Source organism: Aulonocara sp. 'chitande type north' Nkhata Bay, linkage group LG4, assembly GCF_057382095.1.
Source record: "Aulonocara sp. 'chitande type north' Nkhata Bay isolate Kocher_YH1m ecotype deep benthic linkage group LG4, A_spYH_male_GT1.1, whole genome shotgun sequence".
Taxonomy (NCBI): Eukaryota; Metazoa; Chordata; class Actinopteri; order Cichliformes; family Cichlidae; genus Aulonocara; species Aulonocara sp. 'chitande type north' Nkhata Bay.
The window spans coordinates 12,396,458-12,417,369 of NC_141347.1; the positions used below are offsets into that span (position 1 = coordinate 12,396,458).

General features: G+C 42.2%; 1 protein-coding gene and 2 pseudogenes across 1 annotated transcript; all 3 read right to left on the reverse strand.

Moving 5' to 3' along the window:
- Positions 1-5,085: 5,085 nt before the first annotated feature.
- LOC147332064 (putative ATP-dependent RNA helicase DDX47) lies at positions 5,086-10,514 on the reverse strand (annotated as a pseudogene).
- Positions 10,515-10,670: 156 nt separating this feature from the next.
- Positions 10,671-14,906, reverse strand: LOC147332065 (WW domain-binding protein 11-like; annotated as a pseudogene).
- A 28-nt stretch (positions 14,907-14,934) lies between these two features.
- LOC147332066 (uncharacterized) lies at positions 14,935-17,805 on the reverse strand. The gene is made up of 4 exons (XM_086288472.1): positions 17,616-17,805; positions 16,186-16,302; positions 15,740-16,029; positions 14,935-15,630 (listed from the first exon to the last, which is right to left on the reverse strand). The coding sequence occupies exons 1-4, from the start codon at positions 17,661-17,663 to the stop codon at positions 15,444-15,446; spliced, it is 642 nt and encodes a 213-aa protein (XP_086144598.1). The 5' UTR covers positions 17,664-17,805; the 3' UTR covers positions 14,935-15,443.
- Positions 17,806-20,912: the final 3,107 nt, after the last annotated feature.

The following is a 20,912-nucleotide window of genomic DNA, read 5'->3' on the forward strand; positions in this document are numbered from 1 at the left end:
AAAAAGGGACACACGTTGAGCTGATGTCAGTTTCACAACAGGAAGGTTTATTCTTCACAACAGCTTAGAACAGCTTCAGATATCACCATACTAACTGCAAAGAAATGGCCTTATGCTTCAGTCCGGTTTACCATACATGGCCACAGTTCCCTGAGCTAGAGACTGTATAAATCTCTCAATACAACTTTGACAAAACATAAACAAAATGTTGCTTAAATCCATTGATAATATCAGATCCACAATGTATCACAATAAACACATTTGTTTTACAAAGATAAACAAAACACAATAGTGTACTCTGTACTTCATTTTTAACTACATTTACAAACATCATAAAATTAACTCATTTTTAAACATTTTAATTCTTGTTCAGCACTAAATTATTTATGTGAAATGTATTTCCACTGTACTGACAATGTAACTTCTGTTTTTTAAAATATAGCTATTTTACTCTTTACAAGAAAATAATGTCTTTGACATAAAACAAACATATTCACTAGGGGTGCAACGATATTCGTATCGATATTGAACCGTTCGATACAGTGCTTTCGGTTTGGTACGCATATGTATCGAACAATACAACATTTGTAATTTATTTTATCAACTTTCCTTCTGACGATGCTGTCTGTGTTGAGCGCTCAGTGAATCTGCGTTCGACTACTCCGCCTAGGCTGCACTGTCGAGCGCAGATCCACTGAGCGCTCAACACAGACAGCATCATCAGAAGGAAGAGCGCAGGGCAAGCTAGCGAGACAGAAGTTAAGCTCTCCTTGCAACATGGACCTCCGCCACCCTCATTTAGATCTGGCGTTTGGAATTATTTTGGTTTTCATGTGACGTATGACCCTGAAGGTAAGCGAGTCATGGACTAAAGTAAAACAGTATGTTGGATGTGCCATGCAATGCTCAATTACATGGGTGGGAACTAGTGTGTTAGCGCAGTTAGCTCGTTAACGTGTTGGCCGTCTAGCCCCATGCACGGGGCGATCGGCGGTAGCTCGTTAACGGAGATTTGCCGTGTTGTGGCGTTAAGGTCATTTCAACGAGATTAACCTGAAAGCACTAGTGGGAACACAACGAATATGACTGCACATTTACGCCGACATCATCCTAGTGCAAAGACAAGTGGAAGCAGACAAAAACAAGCAAGCATGCTACTAACTTTAGCCGAGTCATTTAGACAGCTGTTTAATATGCTGCTGAGAATATAGCCCAGAAGAAGTGGATAGTATAGCTTTTATTTTGGAAAGAGACATTTCTCTGTAATAAACTCTCTTTTCCAAAGATGAGTGATTCCTCAATCAGATACAGGGCTCGCAATATCGCTAGCCCGACGTCCCGGGGCTAGCGATTTTTTCAGTCGGGCTACCAAAATCTATCTCTTCCCTGCCCGTCGGGCTATTGTAGGAAGGGAAAATATATGTCAATGCTTTTGCATTCTTTCAGAAATGTAGCTGGGTAATTATGTCATTGGCATCGGTGAGCCACTGTCAATATGTGACATATTGAAATCGCGTTTGAATTTGCGCTTGTTTTTTTGCTTTCACTTTGCAATCGTGCGAACTGTGTATAGAGAGCGACAGCACTGATCCGTGAGTGATGATAATTTGTGCACCAATTCCTCTGACATCGTCTTATCAATCGTTAGCTTACTATGCAAACATGACAAGTGAAATCTCCCGCAGCAAGCTTAAACATGTGAGAGGTTGATCGCGCAGAGAATCGCTGAGCTTATGTGAGTGAGCGTGTAAAAGCGGCAGGATATATATTTTAGTTCTGCTGAGCCAAATAAGACAGGTCAGGGTGAAGAAGTGACAGCCAAAGAAAAGCTTACCACAAAACGGAGAAGTTATGACAAATCAGACTATAAGGCAAAAAGAAAGTGCAGCTTTATGGTTTCATGGACAAAATAATTTCTGTGGCTGCAATATGACGAGCTATATAACCGGGGCTGCACATAAGTGGTCCGCAGGTGCGCATTCGCTGTCAAAATAAAAAACACGCACAAGGGTTAGGGTTAAATTTAAAAACTGTACTTTTGAGTTAAAATATATATTTATAATTTTAATAAATGACAAATTAAAAAGGCATGAACATTTTTTTTGTATCGAAAAAATATTGAACCGTGACACCAAAGTATCGAACCGAACCGTGAATTTTGTGTATCGTTGCACCCCTAATATTCACTGTTCTTATACAACCTACAACTATATAGAGTGCAATGCTCCTTTAACAGCGTTCACTACTACTATGCAGTCAGCATTGATCAAACAGTTTCCTTATAACACTTTATAAATGTCTTTGTATTAAACCACAACATCAACCAGAAGAATAAAACATAGTATAAAACCCATTTATCAGAGTGCATAATACATTACTAGTTCACAGTCCAGAAGTCTCTCACAGGTCAGATTAGCTCCCCCACACACACACTCAGTATTCCACATTAGCCAAGTCCGCTAGCATTAGCATCATTTAGCCTGCAGCCTTAACCCACAATTCAGACACAACTCAGAACGAATCCATTTCTTTAGCGAGTTGCGCTCATTACCCACATAAACAACATCGTCCGTTTGTAAGGTCTGCAGTATACATTCATTTAAATGCATTTACTAACCTGTGATAAAGAATAGAAAAAGGGACACAGGTTGAGTTGATGTCAGTTTCACAACAGGAAGGTTTATTCTTCCTCTGTGCCCCAAAACGCTACTCGATACCACTGCGCGTAATGCGCCCTCTAGCGGCTGGATGTAGGATAGCATTTTAAATGACAGGTACAAAAATACAATCACAACAAAAACCTTTGGGGGGGGGGCTGTTTTCCCCAGTTTATTTCTGATACCAGATTCTACTAGAGAGCTATTCTCAACTCTCTACATTAGGAAAGCGCAGGCCAATAAAGAGTCTGTTTTGGTAGTGTTTTTTGACATAGAAAAGGCATATGATATGTTGTGGAGGGATGGGCTTTTAATCAAGTTGCATAAGTTGGGTATTGGTGGCAGGACATTCAATTGGGTCCAAGACTTTTTATCTGGTAGGAAGATCCAAGTGCAAATTGGGTCTACAATTTCTAATCAGTGCATGGTTGAGAATGGAACGCCACAGGGCAGTGCGATTAGTCCCCTGCTTTTTGTTATAATGATCAATGATGTTTTTTCTGATGTTCCTGAGGGAATTGGGAGGTCTTTGTTCGCTGATGATGGTGTGTTATGGAAAAAAGGAAGAAATATTGAGCACCTAGTGGGCAAGGTTCAGGAGGCTGTGAATATGGTGGTTGAGTGGGGATTTGACTGGGGATTCAGGTTTTCGGTGGAAAAAACAAAAGTGATGTTCTTTACCAAAAGAAAAGTGAGTGAGACTTTCACATTGACACTGTATGACAAGGTAATTGGGAAAGTGAGCTCTTTTAAGTACTTAGGTGTTGTGTTTGATTCGAGACTGACATGGTGGGAGCATATTGATCGGATTGAAACCAAATGCAACAAAGTTATTAATGTTATGAGGTGTGTAGCTGGGAGGGGTTGGGGAGCGAGCTCTTCTGCTTTGAAAAGACTTTACCAGGCATTAATTAGGTCGGTCTTTGATTATGGGTGTGTGGCATATGGTTCAGCAGCTCCTTCTGTGTTGAGACGTTTGGATGTTCTGCAATTGAAAGCCCTTAGAGTATGCTGTGGAGCTTTTAAGACGTCTCCAGTCGGTGCCCTACAGGTGGAGATGGGAGAAATGCCCCTAAATCTTAGGAGGAAGCAAGTGTCGGTGAATTACTGGGTTCATCTTGGTGGTCATGGTGACGCACATCCCACAAAGGAGGTACTTTTGGAATGCTGGGAGTATGGAAGAAGTCAGAAGGCTCATTTTGGAAAGGTGGGGAATCAGTGGGCTAAGGAGTGTCAGGTGTATGAACTTAAAATATGTCCTGCAGTAGTGTTCTCTGTGGTTCCCCCATGGTTATTGGAGACCCCTCCTGTGGACTGGTACTTGCTGGAAAATTATTGTCATGAGCCAAAAGAAAGAGTCATAAAGCTAGCTTACCACAGTCTGCACTTTTTCTGTTACGTATTAAGAGTTCAGGTGTTACCAATTAACACGTTTCTATGGTGAGAGAAAAAAGAGAAAGAGTCCTCGAGGTCAACCAGAGCGCTTATGACGCCGAGCGGTGGATTTTGAACCCCGCTACTCAAATAAAGACTACAGCCAAAGTAAGTTTCCAGAGCGACCTCCATCCCCTATCCCGGAGGCTGCTCACTCACTGACGCCGTAATAATCACCACGCGCCCCATCGTTCTTCGCCCTCGCGGCTGGCGCGAGCAAACTTACCTGCAGCAGTCAGAACCTGTTCACAAAGCTCCCCCTGATTCGACCCTGAACGCAACTATACAGCTGCTAGCCACAAGAGAAATGCAGGCATGTATCTGGGCTTCGGTATGCACCACAGTGCACAGTGCTGCCTCCACACTGGGGCCCCTCCTAAAGAGAGCAGGCTTGACCACCGCTGCTCCCGCCTACGGTGGACTGTGCGCACTAGAAAGTGATCGCGCAGATCAATACGCCACACTGTCGCACTCTTGTCAGGATTCAGCCGCTAATAAATTTTTATGTGCGTGCCTTCACGCCTGTCAGAATCCCCTCAATGGCATTAATGAAGGCAGCAATAATGAATACACTGTCGGGCATTATGCTGCGGTGGATACCTTTTAAGATCTATCCCACAAATATCTAGGCACTGCACACCCACTACATGCAGCCTAGAAGCGATTGGGCTCTCGCTTTGCGGTCTTTCTCTGCCCTTCTCCACTATTGGCTGGAACAAACCAACCCCCCAATTTGCTGCAAACCACTGACAAGCATAAAAAAAACCCAAAACATAATAACTATTGCAACTGCTGCTTGCATGCATTATAAAACCGCCTCAATTTGCCACGCATTGTTATTGTTGTCTAATACCTCACATGTTTTCTAAACAAAAAAGCTAGAAAACAAGAAGGGTTAAGTACTTCTTAATAAAACATAACGTGGCTTTTGACTGAAACAGCTCCCTCTTGTGTCTGAAAGCAACATCAGCAGCGGCACCAGCTCACACAATCGTGCGACTTCTTGAGTTTTATTACAAATGGAAACATGTCACCAGGGGCGAGAAAAACATGTGTTTTCTGTAATTAAATAGTCATTCACTTTACTAAGGAAGCAGTGGAAAACGTGTCATAACAATGAAAGTTTCAAAAGACGGTAAAGGCGTTGTATGTCATAGTTCTGTACAGTCTGTTAATGTTGGGGCTCTTCAGCGTCCGCCCCTCCAGGCTCCTCCGCCACGCTTCTTCCCTCCTCCTCCTCCTCCTCCTCCTCCTTTAACCTTCTTCCTCACGCCGGTCGCCTGTTCCGTGTCATCATCGTCTCCGTCCCCTCTTTTAGGCCTTTTCCTTTTGTCGCCTTGCTCCTTCATTTCCTGGGGAACACAAACGTTTTCTTAATGTTCATCTACACTAATAGCTGACTATATTCTATATACAGGCATTTTAGGTCAAGATGGAACAAGTTTAATTTTAAAAAATCAAACATTTCTAAATATGTATTTTTGAAGAAATTAGCCAAGGTTTAGCCAAGTTTCAAACATTTGTTCGTAACTTTTAGTTTATGCTTGCAGTCATTGCTCTTTTAAATATATGGTTACATTTAAATCATTACACTCCCCAACAACTTTACCACCTACACCTGCCTGTTAATGCAAATATCCAGTGTGGTCAGTTCTCTGGTCATCTGCTTCGAAACTTGAAGCAGATGACCTGCGGCAGCAGAAGACCACACAGAGTGCTGCTCTGGTCAGCTAAAAACAAGGAACTGAAGCTAGAAGCTGCATGGTCTCATGAAACAGAAGGACAACAGAAGATTGGAAAAATGTTGCCTTGTGTGATGAGTGTTGATTTCTGCTGCCACAATTGGATAGGATGGTAACAGTTGGCATAAACGACATTTTATCAACAGCTCAGGTTGCTGGTGGTGTAATGGTTTTGGGGATATTTTTCCAGCACACTTTGGGATCCTTAGCACCAACTGTTTACTGTTCATACACCACAGCCTGTCTGATCATGTCCATCTGTTTATGACCACGCTGTATCCATCTTCTGATGGCTGATTTCAAGAGGATAACACACTGTGTCACAAAGCTCAAATCACCTCATGTAGAAACATACCACTAAATACTGATGCATTGGCCAGGCAGGCTCAGACGGGTTTATGCACCATTGTTTTCACACAGCATGTTTTTTTCTTCTTCAAATTTTAGGCTATACCTGACAAATACAGAGAAAAGACACAATAAAGACAGGATGACTTACTATTTTGGCAAATCTCTGGGCCTCGCTCACCCTCTCCACCAGCATCATCACTTCCTCCTCTTGGGTTGGAAAGGCTGGAAGTTTCTTCCCAATCAAGCTTTCAATTCGCTGGAAAAGCTCCACATCATACCTATGGTTATATGGACACCAGACACATTTACTTGCTGCAGTGACCTTCCTCTCCAAACCACAGTATTGCACAACTTACTCAACCATGTCAAAATGGTATAAAAATGGCAATAAGTGGAAACAAAGCAGAGATGTTATTGTATATGGAATGACTGGTGACAATAAAAAGGCCCTTCTTACTGAGTGACGAAAGTGATGGATTTTCCAGATCGTCCTGCTCTGGCTGTTCGGCCAACCCTGTGAATATAGTCCTGTAGGATCAAACACATCCACAGATCAGCTCATCGGTGAAGTGAAATAAATCATCAAACGCACCACCAACATGATTATCAGCGCCTCGGTACCTTAGAGTGAGTGGGAATGTCATAGTTGATGACGCAGTCGACATGAGGAATATCCAGTCCTCTGGATGCCACGTCAGTCGCCAGCAGCACCGACCGAGACTTGGACTTGAACTTGTTCAGAGCTCCAAGACGTTTATTCTGCACGGCGAAGGAAGGAAGATCCAGATCACATCACAGTATCCACCAGAAAGAAAAAGGGAAAACTTTCACTTCCTTAAAAACTCCATTTGATAAATGTCTGTGTGCATATTTACACACAACTCATATCATACATTAGGTCACATTTGCTGTAATGCCACAAAACCAGAAAGAGGGCTGACATCCAGCCAAACGGGACCAAAGCTGGTCAACATTCACTTTCATTCATGAGTGAAAGAAATTTTTCTTGGTCTACAAAAACAGCATCTTAGATGGTGCAAAGAGCTCTATTCAAACATTTAAGTGAACTGCAGCCTGATTTGAATGTAGATTTGATTGTAGACTGCTTATGGTAAACTGCAGACCATGACAATGACTTCCAGATGTTTCCAAATGGTACAAAAAGTACACTAACTTGCATGTAAAGTTAATTAAGCATGACTTTAGCATGTGTTGCAAGTGTGATCATAAACCAAACTGTTTACAGGGTTTTATAGTATGCGTAGGTAATGCTGACAGAGCAGCAGGCACTATAATGAATGCTAACATCTCAGGTTAAATCCTTATACTCAACCGAGTCTCTGAAGCTTTACCTGACTCATCTGCCCATGTAGAGGGATAGCAGTGATGCCGAGGTTCCTCAACAACAGCGCCACCCGCTGGGCTGTGTTACACGTGCTGCAGAAAATAATAAAGGAGTTCCCGGCCAGCTCGTTCAGGATGGAAACCAGGTAGCAGTCCTGTTGGCAAAACCAAGAGCTAAACTTACTGAATATAAAACAGCTTCAGCAGGTCACAAACACAACTGTCAGCACATGGTCAGCACATGTACACGTGTGCACCCTACCTTGTACTTAGATGGTATAAAGATGTAGTACTGCTGCAGTTTGTCTACTGTGGAGTATTTCGTAGACACCGCGCACTTCACAGGATCTTTCAAAGCTGCTCTCTCTAGTTTCTGGACCTGTAAACATATGACAGAAGGTCAGGCAAAGGCTACTCTGGCAGCTGCTTATTACTGTCCCCCATAATGTGCAGGACAAGGACGGCTAAAAGAAACGCGACTAACATTCTCCGTCATCTAGAGTCGACAAAGAGAGAAGAACACAAAGATACCTTTTTGGTCATGGTAGCCGAGAACAAGAAAGTGCGTCTTTCTCTTGGGATCACCTTCAAGATTTTATCCACCTGGTAAAAAAATAAATAATAATAGGTATAAAAATGACAGTTTACATCAGCTACATGCTTCTTGAAATTTGTACAGGTTAAATTCTCGAAAACCTTCTCTGTTTATAGGCAAAGAGCTTCACAAATGGACACGTCACAGGCGCAAATCTAGCCTGAGGCGTTGGAGGTGTGGAGCCCGTAGCCAGCAGGTTTTTAATTTAAAGCTCAGCCTATCAGCTATTTGTAATCTTTCAAAATGCTCCACTGTCAACCAAAAAAATATACGTCAACTTGGGTTTTTACCAGCTTACGGCCAGTAATGCGAAGTTTAGGTAAATTTCACTTTTTGGATTTAAACTGCCATAAAGGTTGTCACATTCACTTTAAAATGCTTTCATCAATAACCTTTGAGCCTGCCATTTAACAGCACACTGAGGAGGATGTGGCTGAGGTGCTATAGTGAGTCTCCTACCAATAGGAAGCTACTGACCTCAGTTTCGAAGTCCATGTTGAGGATTCTGTCTGCTTCATCCATGACCAGGAACTTCAGCGCTCGTAGAGAGAAGCCCTTTGTGTTCTCGAGGTGATCGATCAAACGACCGGGCGTGGCTGGAAAAAAACAAAACGATTTTTTTACTTAAAAGTATATCATCAAAATCAGTTTATAAAGGATACAAACATTACAACAGTGGGTGAACATAAGCAGACGTGTGAAGTGTGAAAAATATGCAACGCTCTTAAAGGTAAAGTCTTACCAATAACGATGTGAGGCTTTTTCGCTAACACCAGGGACTGGGACATCATGTCGATTCCACCAACTATCACGGCTGCAACGGAAGACAGACGGATTTAGAGCACAGAGCCTCCCGCACTACTGCAAGCCGCCTCACCTTTCAAGGACACGTACCGCACTTAACGCCGATACTGGAGCCCAGGGCCTCAAACTGCTCAGAGATCTGAAATGCCAACTCTCTAGTGGGGGTGAGAACAAGTGTGTGAAGCCTCTGGGGGGAGGCCAGCAGCGACTGGAGGATAGGCAGAGCGAAGGCACCGGTCTTTCCTGAACCAGTCTCCGCCAGGCCAATAACATCCTTCCCTGCAGGTCACAAGGAGACAAGAAATGTTACGCACTTTAACCTTTAGAGATTTAAACAAGTCCTGAGATTCAGACTGAAGCGCTGCTCCTTTAGCTTCAGTCCATGTTAAATCGTAATGATTCACAGAGAAATATGGAGAAGTTTCATATGTTACACGTACAGATATGAGGTGTGTAATCACGGTATGAATTTGAGCACAAACTGATTTCCAATCCTCTGCTGAGATTTCAGATTTCAAATCCCTGGGCCATGCATTTAGCCCATCATCTCTGATTAACAGGATATTTGCTGTCATTGTTACTTCAACTTGTTTTTTTGATGGTCTAGTACAATGATGCACAAATGGTGGCTATGCTAATGCCAAAACAAAGCTGAAAAGTAGCCATACAAAAACATATAAAAACAAGTTCATGAATATTTGAACATTCAGGGGCTGGTAGTGTCGGAGTAAATCTGCCTCTTTTAATAATTCAATTTATTCATGTCCTTTCTTCACTTTGTATAATAAACATTTGTCCCAGTCTTGTAGAAAGTTTTCTTCTTTCTTTTTCTGTCTGTATGCGAGTTTGTCCATCACAAGGATCTCCTCAACAACAACCACCCATTGTCTACAGCTCATTGTTTAAAACCTTAGGGGACTTAAACAGCATGGACGCAAATGGCCTCTAAGATGATCCAAGTAGAGGATCTGAAACAATCGTTGGAATTACATAACTAAATATTTCCCGCAGAGCGAAAAGAATTTTATTCCAGAAGGGTTGTATTTTTCCTGATGTCCAAAAATGTGCGTATGGTTGTTCCGTGTGATCATGTACTGTTACTTGAGTAAAACTGACAGAAAGAGGTAAGCGTGATTTCTCACCTTGCAGAGCCACCGGTATAGCTTCTATCTGGATCTTCGTGGGGCTCTTCCATCCCAGCTGATCACAAGCCTCGCATAGGACATCAGTAACACCCTGTCGGAAGCAGACAAAAGGTAGAAATCTTTGTAACACGATCGTAATTGTGTACTAGCGCCGTATATGTCTCACAGACATATCCCATTCATATTTAAAAGGATAAAATGAGGTTTACATAACACAGCGGAGTTGTAGCTAACTCGAACAGCAGTGGTCTCTCCGTGTTAATGTGCCTGACTCTTTTCCTTCACTCGCTGAAGCAAACCTACCAGATCCTTGAAGCTCTTCACCGTCTCGTCGTTTTCTCCGCCATCACCGTGATCGCTTCCTTCATCGCTGCTCGAAATTTCGTGTTTCGTATGTGTTTGGCTTCACGCTCTCCTCGTCCGCCATGCTTTTCGCCCCAACGTGTCGTCAGTTCCGCACTGCGCAGATGCGGAAACGAGTTCGAGCTTAAGCCGCAGTGGATGATGGAAGTTTGTGTTTACGACCGAAAACGCCAGTGATTGGCTAAAAATACGACATGGGAATTTCTGTCGCGGATTGATTCACACTGAAACAAGATTAAACCAGTTTTTTGAGTTTTTATTTGGCTGAAGATCAAACAGTTTTACACTTTTACTGTTGTCAGTGGTTGGAAAACATTCTATAACTATTTTTATGTTAGGAGATCTGCAATAAAAAAAACAGAAAAAAGTAATACAAGATTGCTTCTAAGGTCAAGTTGCAAACAGGTGGTTGGAAGAAAAACAATTTCAGAGTTAAAAAACAAGACAAAAAAAACAAAACAATATGCTGGATGTGAAAAAGCACTTCTGTGCAGAGCATAGTGTTCTTCTCTTGAATTGACTATGCAAGTTACCCAGTAAAATAAACAGATTTCTTACTCTTTTTGAAATGCACATTCTTGTTGATGCAACAAAAATCTAACCCAGATCAAATGAATATGAGCCTGTAGAGAACAAAGCTGAGGGTGTAGTGGCCTTTCACTGGTAGGTGACAGACAAACTGATTCTAGCTGAAAGTTTGAAGACGGCTACCTCTATAACTCTGCACAGAAAACACAAAACAAACACACTGCTGTTGTTCAGCTTGCCACACTGATCATCATTATCGGCAGTACGCTCCCGAGTCTTAGAGGAGTCCCTCCATCTCCCTCATAAAGGCTTCATACACCTGGTCTTTAGTCTTCATGTTGGGCTGAGACACAGCACCCATCTGTGATGGATTGGCCACGCCCATAGGAGCTGTTGCCGTGTGCTGTTTCTGCCACTGGCCTCCTCCCACACCTTCATCTCCCCTCCTTCCTCCAACAGAACCCCCTGCTTTCTCCATGGGCCCAGGTGCTGCTCCTGGCATTGTTCCAACCTTGTCCCTACGCACCCTCAGCGCTGTGGGCACAAAGCGGGTCACCTCTGCCTTGGGATTGATAATTTGAGGTTTGGCAGAGATGGTAGCCCCGCCTGCACCGGCACCTGCTGCCAGGTTGCCTCCTGCAGCTGCGACAGAGGTGATGTTTGCGCGTTTTTCGATGGTGGGAGGGTGGTGATGGCTGGGGGGATTGCTGCCCGGATTGGTGCCTGTGGAGGCAGCAGCTGTCCCAGGCGGAGGGGGCATCTGCATGACACCAGGTCGCATGGGCATGGCAGGGGGTTGCAGGTTGGTCTGTAAACCGTCCTGGCTGGATCCTGAGCCTTTTTGTCGCTGAACAATGTTTGGAGGAGCACTCAGCACATTGGAATTGAGAGGTGGAGGGAAGAGAGACAGAGGTGGTGCAAGAGGACGCGGAGGCCCTCCAGCTCTTGGGGGAGGAGGCGGGATACCTACAAGGAGAAAAAAAAACATAAATGAGAAATGCATTCAACAGAAGTTCTCACTATTTTATATCTTTAGATTGCCTCCACACACGTGCCTACCTGGTGGTGCTGGGGGTGGTAATCTGGGAGGTGGACCACGTGGTGGAGGGCCTGGTGGAAGGCCAGGAGGGGGGCCTGGTGGAGGACCAGGTGGTCGACCTGGTGGAGGCCCAGGAGGCAGAAGCCGAGGCATTGGAGCCCTCATTCCTGCAGGCATGCCAGGAGGCCTCAAGAACGGAGGAGCACCTGAAGATAACAGAAGATCTCTTTGAAAAAACGATGCAGAGCACTCACACTTAGAGAAGTAGAAGACCCCCACAGAACAGGCACAGGAAATTATTCTAGTATGACTTCAGAGTTGAAGCAATCAATCTTTTAGCTAATCAGAATGCGAACCTGGTGGGGGGCCAGGAGGTGGGCCAGATGGTGGACCAGGAGGCCTCATTGGTGGTGCCGGAGGTGGACCAAGTGGTGGAGGTCCTGTCATCGGTGGCCCTTGCATGTGTGGAGGCCCTTGCTGTCCCGTGGTCCCAGCTGGAGGGGGTAGTCACTGATTGGCCATGAGATGGGACTGGTTGTCCCCTGGAGGGCCTCTGTCCTCGATGTCAGAGCTGTCTGATTCATCTGTGTATTCTTCCTCTACCTCTTCTTCTTCCTCCTCGTCAGGAACTGACTGACCTGAAGACAAAAAATGAACAAATAAAAATGGCATAGCATATCATCATACAAAGAAAAGACACTGTGAGGAGCACTAGCTTAGTAAGTGCTTAGCACTAACAGTACCTGCCATCCTTAACATCATGGCTTGCAGAGGTGTAATGGCCTTGGTCTTCTTCACAACCCTCTTCTTCTTCCTTTTTCCTTCACGGGGTGCCTCTGCAGGCATATCTGCGAAACGTACGCTACGACCTGCAGTAGTTAAATAATAACAAATTCAGGAATACAACAGAATAGAAACAGTTATAAGATCAAGAGATAAATAAAGGCAACAAAGACGTGAGTTGAGGCTTAAATGTGTTGAAGCAGTCAGAAACACTCACCACCATGTCTTTCACTTCTGTCTCTATCTTCTTCTCGTTCTCTCTCATCGTCCTGCCTGTCCAAGCGCATTCTCTGTTCACCATCTCCCCCTTCATCTCTCTCTTCTTCACTGATGTCTTCAGAGTCGCTGTCGTCATCAATATCGTCCTGATCTCTGTCGCTCTCACTCCCGCTGTCCCGATCTCTCCCCAAATCCATTGCAGAGTCCTTTTCAAATCCAGGAATGGAAGGCTCTGTTCAAAGGAGAAATAGTGTAACAAGAAGAGGACAATGTGCATACAATATACCTCTCATTCCTGCATCAATTTATGCAAGAATTATTATAAACTGAGGAACCCCGCCCCCCAAAACTGTCATGTAGTTTCCAACACACCTTGACTGAGTCAAAATAAAGAGACAGCTGCCCTCTTTTAGTCTCATAGTCCAGTTCAAGTTTGCGTAGCTCTTTGTAGGTTTCAGGATTCTCTCTTTCGTACAGACGAACAATGCGCTCAAATGTCTCACGCAACTTCTTCCTCTTGTCCCGCAACACCTTCTCATTCAGCAACGGCTGCTGAACTGGGTTGAACTCTGTTCAGAAACAAAGTAATTATTTTCATTAGAAAAGCAGCAAATTAATTGTAGAATTCAGATTTTGACTGTGATTTTCTGCTGTTACCTAAAGGCCTGAAATACTTAAATACACACACTAATTATATATAGCATTAATCTACTGATACATGTGTTCCACAAGCTCAGGTCCTCTACAAGTGGCAAACATACAACTAAATAGTTACAACTAAATATATCTCTAACATCTAAATTGCATAAACTCTGCCCTGTCATCTCACCCATCTCATCCAGCTTCTCCATGTCTCTGATGATCTGTCTGGGATCCTTCATCTTCAGGACTGCTGCTCTCACCATCATCCTCTGCTTCTTGTTCTAATATTTCCAAATGAAAACGATGTTACCATCATATTATCACAGTATTGTTATCCTGTATTGCATATTTAGAAATATCTTTTTTTTTTTAAGTGAATGGTTCTAACCTTTTTTAACTCCCTTTTTCTGGCCTCCTTTCCTGTAGAAGGGGGGGAAGAAATGACCATTTTTATATCTAATCAGCAACTGAGCAATATCCAGCAGATCAATTCATGATTGAATTAGCGTCAGTTTGTTATCAGCACTTACTGGCCTGGTCGGTGGGATTCATAAACTTCCCACTCTTGGTGGAGGAGGTTGAACGTCGCCCCATTGTGACGGTAGGTCTCCTTCACGCTGCCATGTAATACAGCAAAACAGAAGAGAAGTGACTTGTAAAGGAAACCTTACGTTGTTATTTTGTGGTACGTTCAAGAATAAGTCGGATTTTGTCACAACCTAAAAATAACACTTTTAGCTCATATTTATGAATCACTGAGACTTTAAACAATGTTTGAATTCATTTTTGACAAATTGCAGCCTCCTTTTTGTTAATTCTAACTTCGATATCAAGGCAGTTTAACCAAACTATCTACAATACACGCCTTAAAGAATTTTACTGTTAGCTATTATTAGCAAAGAAGATAAGAAAGTTGACAATCAACGCACGAGTCAAACTATCTAAGCTCTTTGCACAATTAAACTATTGAATGAGCTGATAAACACCACAGAGCCAATCAAACATTTGTAACACATACATACATATGTTAAATCATGCCGGTCAAAAGCATTTGCCTGGCAGGTTAGCGGCTAACGTTAGCTTGCACTTATAGCTAGGCCCGCGTTAGCAACGAAAGCAGCACAGGAGGGAAAAATTCACTGTACCTTTTGTTCAGTAAAAACTCACAGGGCACAACGCCCTACACACACGCACACCTCCGTGTGCCAAAAGCAATGCAACACGTTTTGCGTACGTCCTGAAAGAGAAATCCAAACCCCCCAGGATTGAATATCACACCGTGGCTTCGCTAACTGTCCGCCATGTTTACTGCCGCGAATGAAAGCGGAAAGGCGATTTTGACGTCATCAAAACAAGCGAGCAGTGAAAGAAAAATAAAACTAACTGGGCGAACGGTATTATTTAAAACTTCACTTCATAGCATTTGTACATATACTAGGACTTTATCATATTCATATTGTGTGGCGCAATGTAACTCTAATGATAATGAAGGGTGATTCTCGTTACAGGTTCCAAGACTGCAATCTAGCGATACTGCCCCCTGATGGTTACAAGCAGCAATTACAACCTCGCTGCACTGATGTGCCAAAAAGTGATCGTATGCCAATCACTTTTTGCGTGTTTTTTTTATGTCTAGATCTCTTTTTATGTTTTTATATAGTTGCTTATATTGTTAAATAGGCTGCAGTAAACAGAGTTTAAAAATGGGTTATATGTTATATGTTTTGTAGCAGTGCTCCTGCTGCTCTACATTCACCTCTCCTTTGCTCTTTTGCTCGGTGGATGTTGAGGATTTGGCTAACTCGAAATGTCAAAATCATATTGTGGGATTTTGACTTTTTGCCCATACACAATGTCAATTTCTTCAAGTCCGTCCTCGCTGGTTGATGTCTCCACCATAGGACGATTCAGTCTCTCCCACAGCTTTTTTTTAATGCTTCTCCCCATCTCTAAACTGTAGGGACGTTTGCGGCCATGCTTGGACCTGCAAGAAGAAATTCAATCAAAATGATGCATGTGGTCAAAAACCATACTGTAACCATTTTAGAGCTGGTGATTTTAAAAAGTGACAGGACATTTGGAGACAAACGTACGTCAGCATGCTATCTACCACCTCATGGTAGACTCGCTGATAATCTTCCACTGAGAAGTTGTAGATTTTTAAAGTGCTGTCACTGGAGCTGGTTGGCTGGTGGTTGGTACTGCATGGCTCGGGTCTGGGGGGCAATTTTTTTGACACTGGCAGGTCATCATGGGAGATTGCAGAGGGAGGCACTGAGGTCTTTGGAGGTCGGGAAGAACTGGATGCTGGGCTTCGCTTCCTTTTCCGGGGCTGACTGACTGTTCTGTCACGGCGCCGGGGCCTCTGGGTTGAATTAACAACCTGGGGAAAGGTCAGAAGCACACAAGGGAATGTCAGTAGTTAATAGCGACCTCATTTTTTTCAAACAAGACAAAAATCTAAATTTGATGAACCACAATGAAGTCCAAACTTCAAAACCCTCAAATGATTCTGTTCCTGAAATTTTACACATCCAACCTGGTCCTTGCTGCAGCACGGTTGTTTCCTGCTGGCTCTGGGTTTCATTGCATCACGGGCCTGGCATGCAGTGTTTCTCTTACAATAATTATGGTCTTTGAGGTGAGGCACAGTAAGCTGCAGGTATACACAAAAATGACAGTAATGCAGACATCAGTTAGTAGTTCATGAAATATTTAAAAAATAACAAACCCTTTCATATGTCCATAAACTACTTAAACCACTCGCATGGTTGAATAACTTGTCCACAGTGATTGTAACGACAAAAAATATCCAACATGTTCACATAAAATCATAAGAACTAAAACCAGGACAATGCATCAAGGTCAGTGTAATAAAAGACGTGTCAACTTATGGGCTCGTCGTGTTAGAGCTTCACTGCTGCATACCCCCAAATGACATGTCAAATAATAATTTGCATAAGCTAAACAAACACCAAAGTCCATGTTGTATTAAACTCTAATTTCTGTTATAATCATTGCTGCTTATTGCCGTTTTTGAACAATGCAGATGCACAAAATACCTTTGTAACTGGCTAAGCTTGGTCACGTGTGGCACTTATATGGTTTAAAATTACGTGTAGGATATAAAGAAAAGCAAGCTGCAATAATAGGAGAGCCCTGCCTTGTGTGTGGGGGGTAATGAGTTCAAGATCATCATTAGGCTGTGGTGTAATGAGGGACCTCTACCCAGAGGTGACTGTCTTGTCAGGTGAATAATTGTAGCATAAGCCACAATGAAGAAGGAGATTAAAACTTTAGTTTAAAAAGCCCAAAAGCAGAAGCTTTGAGGATTTTAAAGATGATCACAGTTACATGTGGCTCCTGTAAACATGTGACAGTGTGTGTACATTTGAAAATTCAGATGATGCTGCAGAACATGGCTTGCATATTTGTAAATAAACATTTTGGGGATTAGCTTTTCTACAGTGAATAAAGTCTCAGTGTTTACTTGTTTTATTCCCTGATTTTAGTTTTAAATACAAAATAAAGGCCCCCAATCAGGAACATGCACAGCCCACCCCCACCCCCCCCCCAAAAAAAGCTAGAAACAGGCCTGGTGATCATTATGCACTTGAGTTAATTCGAGATGTAAGATACTCTACTTATTAGCAAAAACTGAACATTTTTATCCCAGCTGCAATCTTTGGTGACATGTCTGCCACAAGATCATTTAATACACACAAAAGAAAACGTTATTATAGGTAACATAACTGTGCATAAATGACTTTATGCACAGTTTACCCGTTTACAGCTACAGTGCAACAGTCTAACATGCAGGTATAACTCCCACGTGCACAGGCACGTTTTTAATGCTTTTTATCCACATTTGTGTCGTCTATATTTTCATGTTGCCCTGTTGCAAAGTGAACTCTTTCTGGCCGTCGAGTAAATATTCAAAACTTATTGAAAACGGTCATAAAATCTCACATTTTCCATGATGGATGATGGTTGCTGGGTCGCTTTCCTCCGTGACATGGGAGTTGGACACTTGTAAGGCTGCAAGAAGTCTTGAGCAGAAAGTTGTCTTACTTTTGCAGAAATCCCTTGTAGCTTTGCACAACACGCCGAGTGAAATCTGTCTGAACTATACCAAAAGATGCAATGCAAATAGAACCTGGAGACGCATAGCAACCACGCAACCTGTCATTTTAAATCACGCATTTTTGTACCTACTGTTAAAAATCACTGTAATAATTGTTTTTAGTGAGTTTTTCCCTCAGTTCAACCTCAGTTATGGCGGCTTTTTTTAATATTTAGGCATCCACATAATTACTCCATCAAAGTGGTGCGTAATGATCATACGAAAATACGTCAAAACAGAGCAAAAGTGGGTTTATTTGCCACAGCATATCACAGCAGCTCATTGTATTTGAAAACTACTGGATTTCATAAGTTGTGCTTATTTTATAAATGGCCCGGAGAGTAGCAAATTCTCTCTTTCTACTCACTGTACTGAACCCGCTGCACTACCCACTTTCACCAATAGGTGTCACCCTTTTACCGTGGAACCAGCTATGTACAGCTCCAAAGTCAATCGCTAGAGAGATCTGTTGCAGTAATAACTTCTTTCCAAAAGGTGTCTGTATAAAAATCTCTGTTATGCTCTGTCAGTTTGCAGTGCCTTAGTCTGTGGTGACATTTTTACTGGCTCATGCTCATGAATCCACATGCAACGCACTGTCTGTCCCAGCCTCAGAAATGGATTTAAGACGTTTTAGTTTGATATATCACCCTGTGGTCAGTTTTTGACATTCGTTTTGTTGCGGTCTTGAAAACAGAAAACAGTTACATCTGAAAGAAGATTTTAAATAAAACAAAAAGGGACAATTATATAATACATAATAATACATAAATGTCTGTTTTTATACAGCACTTTTCTGCTCCACTTGCACACTCAGAGCACTTTATGAAACATGCCTCATTCACCCATTCACACACACATTCATACCCTTTTGTAGTGTTTTTTAAATAACATTGACATGCATTCTCACTCTATACTGTTTATGGCATACAGTATCTGCTTTGTTGTTGTATCACTAAAATAACTTTTGCTTAAGCAACATGAACCCAGATGGTTTAAAAAACAAAAACAAAAAAATCGAATGGCATTACATAACAAGAGAGAAACAATGACTGGAATGTGCAATGTGGATTTCAGTAAGTGTATAAAAGAGGCAACATTTCCTTGTACCATGTGGTCATAAACAGGTTGCTCTTCATTCTAAGAAAGAGCTGGATGTTTACAAAAGATGTGACGGTGTCACCATTTAGTTAGAAAGTATTAGGCCAAACTCTTTAAATCTTTGAATTTAGATGTTTTCAGTCCTGTGGCCATAGGTGTGTAAAATGTAGTACCAAGCCATGCAGTCTGCCTTTATAACATATTGTTTGTGAATGAACGGGTTGTTCTTAAGAGCTCACTGAATTTGAGTGTGATAGTGTGATAGGATGCAACAGTTGCAACAAGTTAGTTTGTTAGTTTGTGAAATTTCTTTGGTCCTACATGTACAACAATCAGCTGTTAGTGCTATCTTTAAGCTTCTATGAGTCCACATCACAGAGAGCTGGGCATCTTGTATGCCCAGCTCTCCTCCACTCTCAACATACCCTGGAATAACAGCTCGAAGAAGGCTCACAACACCATAAATGACTCCTCCCATCCAGACTACAAACTGGATCTAAACCAGGGATGTCAAACTTATACTACACTGTGGGTCACATACAGCGTACCTGATCTCAAAGGGGTCAGACTCTTTCTGTCAGCTTAAAGAAAGTTACTACCTTTAACTTAACATTTAATCCCAGAGATATTTTAATACAAGGAAACTGCATTAAATTGGCGGGCCTAATTATACGATGAAACACAGGTGAGAGTAATGACGATGGGGCTTTCAGTCAAAAATGAGAGGAACAAAAGCAGGAAAAAGGCTTGAAAAAGACAGAAAAAAACCGAACCTACAGACTAAAACAGGAAATGACAAAAACATGAAAAACTAACACATGAAGACAAACGTTCAGGCCGGAGGCTGGAAAAACCATAAACACAGCCAATGTAACAAGGATCAAACAGAACAAATACACTGCAGAAACCTGAAACTATGACATGTTATGACATGACAGAGTGCTTTGAGTAGAAAAGCGCTATATAAGAATCAGTCCATTTACCATTTATCATTTAATCATTGTTGGCTCGCAGACAGACAGACAGGCCTTCAGGCTGGTAGCAGAAGGGTAGAAAAACACATCTTCTCTCACAGGATGGTCACATAAATCAGTCAACCTCAAAGAGCAATTAATATTACTCCCCAACATTATCATATCTGCTATACATAATAATAATAATGATAATAATTAAAAGAATGCCAAATATATCCAAGATACTGACAGGTGAGGGGATAAACTTTCAACAGTTAAAGCAGCACATCATCTGCCAAAGCCAGTGGCATATTTTTCATATTTCAAATAAGCAGTCTGAATCTGTACCAAGATCTTCATTTCCTCATGCTCCACCTCTTCACCCACTTTCAGGAAATTCGCTGACAGATATACAAACAGACAAATAGCTCTATGTGTCTGATCATATTGTAATTAAAGCATGGGAAGCCCCAAGCATCCCGACAATATGGTAATTTTACTTTTGAACACTAGGTGTTCTAGTCTTTGTGGCTGTACTTCTATTAAACTTCTCAAAAGGGATTCATGTATTTTTTCTTAAACCAACAAGTATTTATTTGTACTTCATGCTCTGTGTTGACCAGTATATCAGTACTAGTGCTGATATTAAATGGGTTCTGTGGAAACCATTCCACGTGACTGAGCGAGAAGCAGTTTGCCTCTCAGTCTAATAAACCCTTCACTGCACAAGGAGCCATTTTTGGTAACTTAAATGGACATCAACATTGACCTCGTTATGACTCACTGTGATTTCGTAGAACCAGGTGAATTTCTTCCAGTCAATCAGCAAAGATCAGGTTATGTGGCAGATAATGCAGTGAGATCACTGCATCAGCTCGATCAGCCTGAAGTATTTCAAACTTCAGCGTTCTTCAAGAATTCAGGAAACTGGGTGTTTTTGGCCTTAGCTACTCACACACTTGTCATCATCAGAGATGGGCAGTAACACATTACAAGTAATGTATCATTGTAATCCGATTACTTTTTTCAAGTAATGAGTAAAGTAAGGGAGTGTTTTACTTGCATCTATTTGAAAGAGTGAGTGTAAAC